At 36.8% G+C, this 12,586-nt stretch overlaps 1 protein-coding gene and 1 long non-coding RNA gene across 2 annotated transcripts; both read right to left on the bottom strand.

The window, feature by feature from the left end:
- Positions 1 to 3,157: 3,157 nt before the first annotated feature.
- LOC111813674 lies at positions 3,158 to 11,307 on the bottom strand. The gene is made up of 4 exons (XR_002818867.1): positions 11,159 to 11,307; positions 7,457 to 7,556; positions 6,336 to 6,469; positions 3,158 to 4,743 (listed from the first exon to the last, which is right to left on the bottom strand). It is a non-coding gene; the product is annotated as an uncharacterized LOC111813674 (long non-coding RNA).
- Positions 7,968 to 11,286, bottom strand: Ubqln2 (ubiquilin 2). Its single transcript, XM_023705030.1, has one exon. The coding sequence runs from the start codon at positions 11,037 to 11,039 to the stop codon at positions 9,162 to 9,164; it is 1,878 nt and encodes a 625-aa protein (XP_023560798.1). The 5' UTR covers positions 11,040 to 11,286; the 3' UTR covers positions 7,968 to 9,161.
- Positions 11,308 to 12,586: the final 1,279 nt, after the last annotated feature.

The following is a 12,586-nucleotide window of genomic DNA, read 5'->3' as shown; positions in this document are numbered from 1 at the left end:
TGAGTGTTATTATGTTTCCCCCAAACTAAGAATTTTATGTGTGTGGAAAAAGGACTTTAATAGCTATAGACTTTGGAAATGATTTCATAATTGAAAGATATGCCATTTTAAAAATATAAAAATAAAACACTGAGATTAAATAATAGTTGTGGGCTGAGGAGATAGCTCAGTGGTCTAAACACCTGCCTGGCAAACACAAGGACCCACGTTCAATCCCCTGTACTACATGCCATGCTGGCCTTGGAACTCCAGTAGTGCAGTTCAGGCCACCAAAACCAGGTGTGGTAATGCATGCCTGTAATCCTAGTACTGGGGTAGCTGAGACAGGAGGATGACTATGAGTCCAAGCTGCATAGAAAAACTCTGTATCAAATACATAAAAATAAAAAATTTAAAAATAATTAGACCATAAGATTAAATTTAAGTGACACATAAAACCCTGTGCTTTACATATATTATATTTACAAATGCATATATTAAAGTGTGTAAAACTGTGGAAAAACCATCAAATTTATAATAGTGCTTATCTCTGGTTGCGAATACATTATCTTATATATTTAAATTTTATTTTATAAGTACATATTTTTTCTATAATAAAGTCATTTTTTAATTTTTTTAATTTTTTAATTTTTTTTTTTGGCTGGAACTGGGGATTGAACTCAGGCCCTTGGGCTTGCCAGGCAAGTGTTTACTCAACTGAGCTATCTCCCTGGCCCCCTAAAGTCATTTTTTTTTTAAGAATAGAGTGTAAACATGAATTCGCAAAGCGGCACATCAAATCAGAGGGGCAGACCTGCCAGATTGCTCAGCGATGTAACGTGCCCATTTAGGAGGATGCAGGGACCTGGATTTGATCGCTCGTGTAACGTGCACCACAGGGCGCACTGAGACAGAGACTGAGACTGGGTGTGGTGGTGTGCATCTGTAATCCCAGAGCTTGGGAGGCTGAAAACAGGAAGATCACAATGAATGCTACCTGTGCAGTGACACCCTTTTGACCCTGCACTAAACACACACACATTAAAAAAAAAAATCAAAGGGGTAACCTACACAGGCTTAAAGCAGTTTTATTCATAATCACAAAAACTGGAAGTAGTGTCTTTCATCAAGTGAATGCATAAATAAATTAAGGTTTTTCAAGGGAATGTTGTGCAGTAATTAAAAAGCAGAAATTGAGTTACAAGGCAATGGATGAATCTAAACTGCCAATTGTTAAGTAAACGAAGCAACTTTGAAAAGGTCACAATGTATGAGCCAGATTATATGAATTTCTAGAAAAGTAAAAGTAATGATAAAGTGTTAAATGGTTTCCAGAGTTTCAATATGTTCAACAGGTGAAGCACAACACAGGGAAATTGAGGGAAGGGTGAAGTTATTCTGTAACAGAAATTATAATATACATTTGTCAAAACAAAATTTAAAGCTTGATGTATACACATTTGAAAATTATCATTTAGGGAGATGGACTATGGAATGTGGCAAAGCAATGTAACTATACTAAAATGTACAAAACAATAGTTATATGAAACAACAGTCTAAGACTAAAAGCAAAAATAATATATATGAGCACTCAACTATATTTGATAAGGTTGTTTTTCATAGGGATACAGGTTAACAATTCTGATATTGATAAACATGTATACTGGAACTGAACAATTAAATAAATGGATGGATGGTTATAGACCCCAAATTCTCACTATTGGGGTGAGAGATTACAGATCAGTAGAGGGAGGAGGCTTGAATGCTGAATAAAGCTTATTAATGGTCCAGTTGCTAACTGATAAAAATTGGGACAATAATACAATCTCATGTTTAATTTAGTATAAGAAAACTGTGTACAGAAAATATTTGTAGAAATGTATATATATATATATATATATATATATATATATAATATACATACATAGGCAAAGAAACGCATATATCTTGCATGTGTCAGCTAAGAAGGACTAGGGGAAACAGAAACATCTCAGTAGCAGCAAACACACAGCATTCAAATCTTGGCTTCTGATACAAATCTGTAATAAACAGAGTTGGACTCCTAGAAGGGGGCCAAGAACTCTTCTTGGTCAAAACAGAGATACTTTAAAAGGCTTTACAAATCAACCCAAAAGGCACTCAGTGGCTGAACCTGGAAAATTTTACTGACAAAATGGTATTGAGTTTTATCTAAAACTGCTAAATAAACATTCATGAATCCATATTGATATAAGTAAAACAGGGAAACAAATCTCCTATACTGAATAACACTGAATGGAACATAATTAATTTTTTATTGTGGGCTTCACATAAACTTCCTTTAAATGAAAGTAAAGAATTGAAATAAGGAAATAAAAGGTAACTTCATAGTAGATAAAATTGATCCATCCTGCCTCTAACTAGGTTATTAAAGTCAACATCAACAATCAGTCATATTTAAAGTATGTATGCTTGAAATATTGTGATACAAATGATCTTTTACTTCTGTGGTGTTCTCCCAAAATCTATAACTCCAGTTCAATCATGAGAAAAATACCAGAAAATGTTCCAACTGCTTCATTAATTGTAACAAATATATAAATCAATGTTATGTATCAGTAATAGGGGAAGAGTTTATATAGGGTATATGGGGACTGCATATTGTGTTAAACATTTTTCTGGAAATTGAAAACTTTATAAATTAAAAAATGTTTATAAATAAATAAAATGAACTTAAGCCATTTATATATAGGAACATATAGAGAAATGGAAGCAAAACTATGAATGAAGAAAGCAAGCAATACGATTACCCCATAGAGTCTGGCCACATGATATGTGGTTCACCTAGGTCAAAGCTCATGCAGAAGCCCAACATGTACAGGGGAAGTGTATAAGGATAGTACATTAATATAAAAGTATGTGGATAGAATCCTCCTTTAGTTGGTAAAACCAAAGTTTGGCATACACATAGACACAGGTATCTGAGAATTACAGAACAAAATATTCCTTCTTTATTCTGGGCACCATGACTATACTAATGAAGCCTAAGGTTCAATTATGTACATGCACTGAAACCCGAACTAGCTCATGCTGAACTTAAAGTAAATTAAAACTGGCATTCTTCACATATGTAGTTGTACCACATAACCACATGGCCTTGGTAACTGAATTTTTGGAGAAAAAGATGTAATAATTCATATTTAATTGTATTCAATTTAAATTCTACTAGATTTGGTTATTTTTTCCAAACCTCTAAGAACATTGGAATATTGCTAATATTTTGTATATTCTGTCTTCTAATTGCATATTATTTGCAATAATATAGGCATGTTATTTAATACTGTCATGCTAGTCATTAAAAAGAACTTCAGTGGAATAGAACTAAAGTTAGAAAACAGTCTACATTGATTTGCACATTTTTTAACACTGTTATTTTAAATTACTAGCCTATCTGCCATGTGACAATTGTCATCTAGCTCTCTTTACTCTGTTTTGCTCTCAAGGACACTTTGAAAAAATGTCAAATTCCTTGGTGAGGTGCACACTGTTTATTGACTCCTGAGATTTCTGGGAAGTAGTTCAACAAAAAGTAGACATCCTCCACAGCACCTGAAGCACAAATACCCCATGCAATCATGAACCTGGAGGCACATCAAATATATTAGGCCACTGTGAACAGAGGTATAGAAGGAGAGATTCAAATATTGGGCTAAATTTACAAGTCAGAAAGAGTAGCCTCTAAATTTCAATTATTGTGACAGAGCTAATTTTTATATGTGTGTTTTTATGTAACCTGTTCCAGAATAAATAGCAAAGATATACTTTATCAAATAAGAACTAATGTGCTTCCTGCACAACACCAAGGGAGCTAGAGAATACATGACTACTTATAAAATATCAAGATAGATTAAGAGAAAAGCCAGTAAAGTTTAATACACTTAGGAAGAGGAAGTATAGTGTGCTGGTTAATAATAACATAATTTGGAATCTCAGAATTGGCTTCAAGTCTTCACTGTCAATAACAATATGACATTGTGGAAGTTACTTAACTTTGTTTACTTTATCTCCTTATCTGTAAACTAGGGTATTGTTACCTTATAAAGCTGTTATGAAAACTGAACATAACAATGACTGTTTGCAATTTTTATTTTCTTAACCTAAGAGAAATTAATTTACACTGACAAGACTAACAGTCATGTGAGTGTGGTCCATGCAAAGGCTAAGCAGTGATCTTTCATTCATGATCATTAACAATTCTTTAAATAATGAATTACTGAATTTTTCTTAAAATTACCTTATGTGAGCAAATCTGTAAATTAGGCCAGGATGATTTGAAATTGTACTCTGAAAGAGCTACTTTTGAGAGCCCCAGTTTGTGTTCAGGAACCACAATAGAAATAGTTATATGCCTTAACTCATGTCCATTTGATGAATAATATTGTCCTTATATACTGGCACACAAAATTCGTATTTCTAAGGTTGGATTTCCCAAATTTTTGAGACTGTTGGTTTCAAGCACATTTTGCCAAGCCTTTTTATACATCAAGAAAGTAACTAAAGTCTAGGCAAATATGTACATCACCGGATAAAGCTTGGTCTTCAGTGTGATTTCAGACTGGTATATGCCAAATCATGTTTTCCCTTTTTAGTTTTACAAACTTGCTTTTTCTCAAGTCTAACAGATTACTGGGAATAAGATATCATGAGAATAGGTTCATAAGTCTTGCCCCTCCACTTGCAATTCAACTGACATAGGAAACGCTGGCAAAAAAAATTGAGCAAAACCTATAGGAAGATCGAGGAAAGAACTCGTAAAATGCTGGTAGAACAATATTGAAAGATATCATTGAAAGAAGGAAATGCTGTAATAACCCAATAAATCAAGAAAATCAAGTTGGAAACTTGAAAATACATTCAAGTTTAAAAGAATAAAGATGGGGCCGGGGAGATGGCTCAGTGGAATAAGCACTTCCCTGGCAAGCTCAAGGACCTGAGTTCAATCCCTGGTTCTGCCAAAAAAAAAAAAAAAAGAATAAAGATGATAAGAGGTATGAGGGATAAAGTATAGAGGATAGGGCAAATGAGATAGCTCAGCAAACTACATGCTTAGGCAAGCACAGGCACCACGGTTTGATCCCTGGCACCACATGCCATACTGGCCCCACCCCCAGGTATGCTGAGCTGGTCACAGAGACCAGGCGTGGTGGCACACACCTGTAATCCCAGTGCTGGGGAGGCTGAAAACAGGAGGATCACTACAAGTCTGAGCTATGCTGCGAGACTCTGTACTAAATATATAAAAAAGAAAAAGATAAGGATAGAGAGAGAGGATAGAGGAATAAAGTGGATATGAAGATAAAGGTATGAAACAGAAGACTGAATGTGAAACTCTTAGAAGTTGAGAGGGTATTTTATAATCTCCCATTTTTTATGACTCTTGGTATATCTTTAAAATAACACCAAATTATCAAACATCAAATATTTATGTTTAGGAAAATAAGCTACACAGGAAAGAAGGAAAGAAAGGAAGGAAGGAAGGAAGGAAGGAAGGAAGGAAGGAAGGAAGGAAGGAAGAAAAGAAAGAAAGAAAGAAAGAAAGAAAGAAAGAAAGAAAGAAAGAAAGAAAGAAAGAAAGAAAGAAAGAAAAGAATTGAATTTATCTTTTAAAAGAGCTGGGCATGGTAACACACAGTTGTGATCCCAGGTTGAATGAACTGCACTTGAGACCCTGTCTTAAAAATTGAAAACAAAACAAAAAAGTAAGCTATGTTATGTACATTTACCATCAGGTCAATGTGGCTCTTTGGCTAGAGTTATCAATTATTTGAGGAGAATATCAAAAGTCTGAATTTGAGACCCTTCAGTATAGTGAGAAGAGCCAAATGCCTCTTCTAAAACTGGGTTAGCTCCTGACAGTAATTATTTCATTTTGTCCTGTTTTCATAATAAGTATCATAGAAATTAAAGTAGCCTACCCTTTCTTAAACAATAAGATCAGTTATACCCAAACAGTGTGTACTGATCACAGTTTATCACCAAACATTGGGATCTCAACTTGATACGAGAGTCCCCTTTAATGAACCCCCAAGTTTTGTTTCAATGTTGTATATCTGTCCTCTACTGCCACTCTTTACCCACCAGAAAAGTGGGGTAAAGAGTGGGGAAAGTATGTATGATACCAGCTTGTACCTAAATTAAAAGGTCAAAACAGCAAAGGAAGAAAGCTGTCTTGATGGTAAAATTCTACTGTTTAAATTATCTGTCTTACCTCCATCTTACAGTGTCATCCTACTGATTCACAAAGCCTGTAATACAAACATTCACCACACAACATGTTTAAGGTGAGAATGATAACCCAGTGAACAATAAAAGGATACAAGCATCACTCTACTCTTATTGGATGTAGAGGGATAACAAGTCAGCATTCATTCAATGATGAATAAGTGGATAAATCATTGATCAACAGTAGATGAAGGAAATTCAAATCAAAAATAGAACCTGTAAGAAGAAACTTTAATAGGAGAAAATTGCATCATGTAAGAGATAAAAACAAAATTAATGAAAGGCAAAATAAAGTTATTTGAAAAATTAGTGAGCCAGAAGGCAGAGTAGTATAACTTAAAAACTTAAATTTTTTCAGAGAGAAAACAAAATATTTTAAAAACACAGAAGCATTTAACAAAGCTATCTAAGAATTTTCTGTTCTTTGAATGTTTGAAACAAATTTGTCTGCCAAACTGTCAGGTCTGGATTTCTCCTATGGTTAATCACTTAATAGTCTTCTTATACTTTCAGTTTTAGCATATATTTCTGTATAAAATCATTCATGACATTAAAATACTTAAATTATAGCCAGCTGTGATCATCTCAATGTCCAACATTATATAGCAATAAAATAATAAATCATTATTTCCTAAGGTTTTCTGAGAAAAACTAATAAGCCATGTGCTATTAGGCATGCTTAAAAGAACTTACCCATTTTAAAAGAATACTAGCCAACATTTACTGCATGATCAGTCTCCCAAAGGGACTAGAGTGCACAGCATTCTGCAAACTTATTTTCCTGTCTTTCAAAAGAATGTCTTTCCATTAAATACAATTTAAAATTGCAGCAGCAAACATAATCTTGTTAAAATATGGAACAACACAATAATATTTTTGCTATCTTCTTTAACACAGCTATAGAATATTTAGTTCATGTGGTCAGAAACTGATATAAATTCTGAAAAAATATATTAATTATTACTTCTTGATATGATAGATTGGTAAGAAAAACTCAAAAGAATCAATTATAAATATCTAAAATTTATGAATTCTGAAAAATCATTAATTTAAAATGATCTATGAAAATAATTCTATGCAGCAAAAATGAACACAATGGCCATTATCAGTATCATTGTGTTTCCTTTATGTTTGAACTATCTAGCAATATATTTATCATACATTATATAAGATTTAAATGAAATAGTCTTAAAGGATATAAAATGTGTCAACATACCATGTTTTTAGAAAGCAATGCAGTTCTGAAGTACTCAGCAATGTATCAATTTAAAACAATCCCAGCTCAATTCCAACTTACTTCTGGAGAAACCTATTAACTGTAATGTTCATATGACAAAACAGAAATATAAGCATAACTGGAAAATATGGTTAAAAATAAACATAATAACATCAATAAAAGGACTCACTCTAACAGATAGGAAGCCTTATTTGTAATTCAACAACAGCAGGCTGGTATACTTGGCTTAAGGCACAGGGAGAATCTAAACACAGAACAAAGTATGATTTTGTACACTTCAAATGTAGGCAGGAGACAAATAGCAGCTAAAGCTACCTAACGTTTTTGGGAAAATAAATACATCTAAATCTGTATAGCAAAATATTTTCATATAGGGAAATATTTTAAAAATAAAACCATAAAAAGGAAAATAAGATAAGCTTTACATAATATTGGGATATGCTAACCCATCTAAACATGACATTAGGACCAGAAGGCAAAAAGAAAAAGCTTTTTCCATTTTCAAATTTTTTATTTTTAATTAGTTTTAATGCATTTTTCCCTATGCACAAGAGAAATAACTGAGAAAATCAAAAAGATACACTTTTCTTTATACATAGCAGTTAAAAGTAATGCAAACACCACATGACACTTTCATTTAAAGTTACATTTCCAATTACAAATCAAAATGCATATTAAGGTCTCTTTATGAGAGAAGCTGAGAAGGAAGTCTTAGGTAAAATGCACTTCTTGGCATTACTACACCGATCCTTCAGGCTGCACAAATATTAAGGTCTTATACAGTCAACCTGCAAATTTTGACACAATATTACACTGTAAGATTTCTGTACAATTAAATGTATACTTAGAGATACCAGGATAAACATTTCTACTATATTTTAACTTAACTTGCCTAGTCAACATTTTCACTGAGTAATTTATCAAATATGCTGTAAGGTTCTACACAATTGTGAAGACATACCAAGCTCCAGAAATATTTCTTGCATTCTTTCTTATTTTGGGTACACATATTCTGCTCAGAAATTCTACTGCAATACTTCTAGATGTACAGTTCCAATTGTGCTTGCTGTATTGTGTACAAATATAGCAAAACAATCAATGAATAGTACAAATCTTACAGCATTTTGCTAGGTAAAATACATGCCAAAATCACAATAAGCAATATTGTACCACAAATTAGAGAGCTTCAAATAATTTGCTTCTGTTTTTAGTATCTTCATTCTACATTAAATTACTATCATAGTCTAATGTTTAAAATGCAAATAAATTGGACATCTGTAGCACAAAACTTGTTCACCCAACTGTGAAGGCTGATACCTGAATCCAAAAGTCACAACAAATGCTAAATAAAGAGAAGTGTTTGCATGCAACACCTATGAGTGAAACAGCATTGATTTCCACCATTCAAAACAGAGAAGGTAACCAAAAGATGAAAAGGTAGAAAAAAAAAAGTGGAAAATGCAGTTGGGGAAAGGGGAGGACTGGTGAAAGGATGCAGGGAGGAAAAGGAAAGGATAGAAAAGGAAAGGAGGGATTCCAATTTAAAATACATCATCATTAGATTTATAACTAGACAGATTTAAAACAATTAAAATGAAAGTAAAGCACAATTTTGTGTGTGTTTAAAGATTTCAGAGCCATTATCAAAAATAAGATACATTTTTTTCAAGGTACAGAAATGTGATTACGATGGCTGCGAGCCCAGCAGCCTCTCAATAGCTGCATTGATGTCACCTCCTGTTGCTATTAGGGCCTGCAAGTTTGCTTCACGGTTTAAGAACCCCATGGCGTTGAGCTGTTCCAGTTGCTGCTGAAATCTGACTTCTGGATTGGGCAGCTGCGGAGGATTTGCTCCAGCCAGAGCCTGCACCATCTGCTGAATGAATTGCTGGTTGGGTCCAGATTCTGATGTTGGACTTGTGGTTTCACTGGGTGCAGAGCTGGACACAGTGGGTGCAGTGGGGCCACCAGAGCCTGTAGAGCCAGTAGGGCCTGCAGGGCCAGGGGGTCCTATGGGCCCAATGGGGCCTATTGGGGTAAAAGGGACTATAGGGCCTATGGGGCCAATGGGAGTGACTGGGCCTACAGGGCCTATGGCGGTTCCCAGCACCCCAACACCCACACCTGGAGTGAAGCTTGGAATCAGGCCAGGTGCTTCAGTGGCTAATGTCTGTAGCCCCTGCTGTATTTGCATTAAAGCCTGCATTGCTCTTGGGTTTGACATAGCTGATATTGTGTCTGGATTCTGCATCTGCTGCAAGAAAGTCGGGAGCTGTGGACGCATCTGCTCCTGCAGCTGAGGATTTGCAGTGAACAGCGGGCTATTCAGCATCATCTGTGCAGCCAAATCTGGATTCTGGCTTAGAGACTGCATCATGCTTCTCATGTAGGGTGCAGACAGCATATTCTGAATCAACTGAGGGTTTTCAGTTATCTGTTGCAACAAGCTCTGCATTCCTGGGGTACTAAAGATGCTAGCAACATAACTAGCTGCAGCCATAGTGCTTCCAGTAGCATTACTGGAGCCACTGCCAGATCCATTGCCACTGCTTGTGGCTGTGAGGATGGGGGCAGAATTCTGGGTGGCTGGCGGTGGGGCCCACGGATTGGGCAATGGATCCCGATTTTCTGTGCGGGAAGGCTGAGTACCTTCCCCAGAGGAGGAACTGCTCCCCACTGAGGCAAATGGATTGCCCCCAAACTGCTCTTGTGCAGCATTCAGCATTGGTTCTTGAATGTCAGTGTACATGCGCCTTAGAGCATTGTAGCCACCTGGGATGCTTTCGAGATTGCTGAGAGCCAGGTCTTGATTTCTCATCATCTCTTGCATCATGGCTGGATTCCTGGCGATTTCAAGAGTCTGCCTCATTATATCTGGATTGTTGAGCAAGTGACTGATTTCTGGGTTTCTCTGAATCAATTGTTGCATTTGTGGATTGGCCATAATGAGCTGCCTCATCAGATCAGGATTTGAAAGCATGCTCTGAACAAAGGGATTTTCCATGATTTGGATCATCATCTCAGGGCTGGCCATGAGCTGTTGCTGCATCTGGTTCTGGAGCTCAGAGAAACTAGTAGAGCTTAAACCCAAGCTGCTAAGGCCTGCAAGTCCTCCCAGGCTCCCCAACCCAAAAGGGTTGCTATTTGTGGAAATAGGCGTGGAGTTACTCCTGGGAGTCGACGCAGTGGTAGTATTAGTTCCCGCGGCATTGCTAGGCTGTGTGGTAGACTGGCCCTGAGGTCTATTCTGGCTTTTAATGACTAGATGAACAGTCAGTCCATCATGGATGCCGTGCTGAAGCAAGGTATCTTGATCTTTTAAGATTTTTCCGGCAAAAATCAGCACTAGCTGATCGGTTTGGGATTTGAAGCGTTTGGAAATTGCTTCCTTAAATTGCTGGACTGAGCTGTTTTCAGGCACCGCGAACTCCTCTTTCTCTTTTGGGGTCTTCACAGTGACTTTGATGATTTTGGGCTCAGTCGGGGCAGTGGCCGAACCTTGGGCCGCAGCAGGGCCGCGGGAGGGGCGCGGGGGGCCGCTGCTCTCGCCATTCTCAGCCATGGCGGCCGCGGTGACGCAGGCGGGCAGGGAAGCCGCGAGCGAGCGAGACAGCGAGGGAAGGAAGGAAGCGCCGCAGCAGGGGACTGGGCCGGCTGGGCGAGGAAAGCGGAGCACCGTACCTCTGTGTGGCGGCTCCCTGGTCCTCCGGTGGCGTGAAGATTCAGAGAAGGCCTTGGGCCGAGGTCTTGACGATCGGAGCTCTGGGCCTCCGCAGCTGCGTTGTGATCAGACAGCGCGCACTCCCAGCAACTCCTGCTCTGACCGCTCCTCCCCGCCCTTTCCCCTCCCCCAGTTCCTTGCTTTCCTCCCCGCCCTGCTCTGCTGACGTGTCGCCAGGCCTTGATTGATAGATTTGACTCTTAAAATAAAAAACTTCTATAGGGGGTTGGGGATGGAGGGAGGGGATAGGGTGAGAGAAACAAAGAGCGAGAAGGGAAGGGACTAGACTAGGAGAGAAATAAGACTGGAGAAGAGAGAAAAGGCGAGGCAGGATGGGAAGGAGGAAATGAGGGAGGAGGGAAGGGAAATCAGCTTCTGTAAAGGATACTGAAAGACAAATGGAGACTGTGTGTTAGCAATCTGCAAGGCAAAATGAATGCCTGAATCGAATTGATACCATGTAAAAGACGAGAAACGAATAATAAAGAACTCTGACAAAGCAAAAAGGGAAGAGGGCATTTCACATCCCAAATGAGGCAATGAAAGAAGACTGCGAAGGAGCACACATTTTTCAAAAGCAGTGTAAATGACCAATAGATAGATATATAAAAAATGATTAAGCTGGAGTACTTAAAGAAATTCACATCGAATGAGATTCTTCTGCTTTTCACTAATCACACTAGCAAAGAGGAAAATACTGATAAACCTTGTCGATAAGGAGCTGAGAAAATGCACTCTCATGCTAAAGTGTCACTTGTTATAGGAATAAGACCTTTAAGAGATTTTCAGCTTTATTTAGCATCAGATAAGGCTGCAAAAATGTATGTTTACAAAATTTAGATACACTGTGCATTGTTTAAACAATATTTAAAGGTGTGTTTGCATCTCAGACATACTAGATTATTATCATACAATAAAATACTACGCACTACATTTGAAAATAAGTGGTTAATTTATGTAAGATAAATGAATACATGAAGTATACTGTAATTACAAAGAAATAGAATATTTTCACTTTTGATTTTATATATTTTTGTACAACTAGAATCTATACAGGCATGCAATTTTCAGTATCAAAATACAATTTTGAAATTAATTTTTAACAACTTCTGTATGTAGACTATGTTTATGTAAAAATATCCAGAAAGCTATGCAGCAGTGTGACACTTACTGCTGATTAACAGTGCCTACTGAAATTGTAAATAATTCTTCTTTTCTGTTTTAATGAGATTGTGAATTTTCTGATGAGATTTTAAAGTGTACACAAAAATGAAGTGTGTGCAGCATTATAATTTTTTAAAAAATTGTGAATGTATTTTGGGAGGAGTGGACTAGTAGAAATTGAAAGACATACAGTAGTAGTAGCACACAATATGTTTAATGACTTT

Source organism: Octodon degus, unplaced genomic scaffold, assembly GCF_000260255.1.
Source record: "Octodon degus isolate 3935 unplaced genomic scaffold, OctDeg1.0 scaffold00211, whole genome shotgun sequence".
NCBI lineage: Eukaryota > Metazoa > Chordata > Mammalia > Rodentia > Octodontidae > Octodon > Octodon degus.
The sequence above is the reverse complement of the archived record's forward strand: the minus strand, read 5'-3'. Positions and strand labels throughout refer to the sequence as shown.

Excerpts from the sequence above, each read along its gene's own strand:
- Ubqln2 (XM_023705030.1), bottom strand. The coding sequence starts at position 11,039 with ATGGCTGAGAATGGCGAGAGCAGCGGCCCCCCGCGCCCCTCCCGCGGC.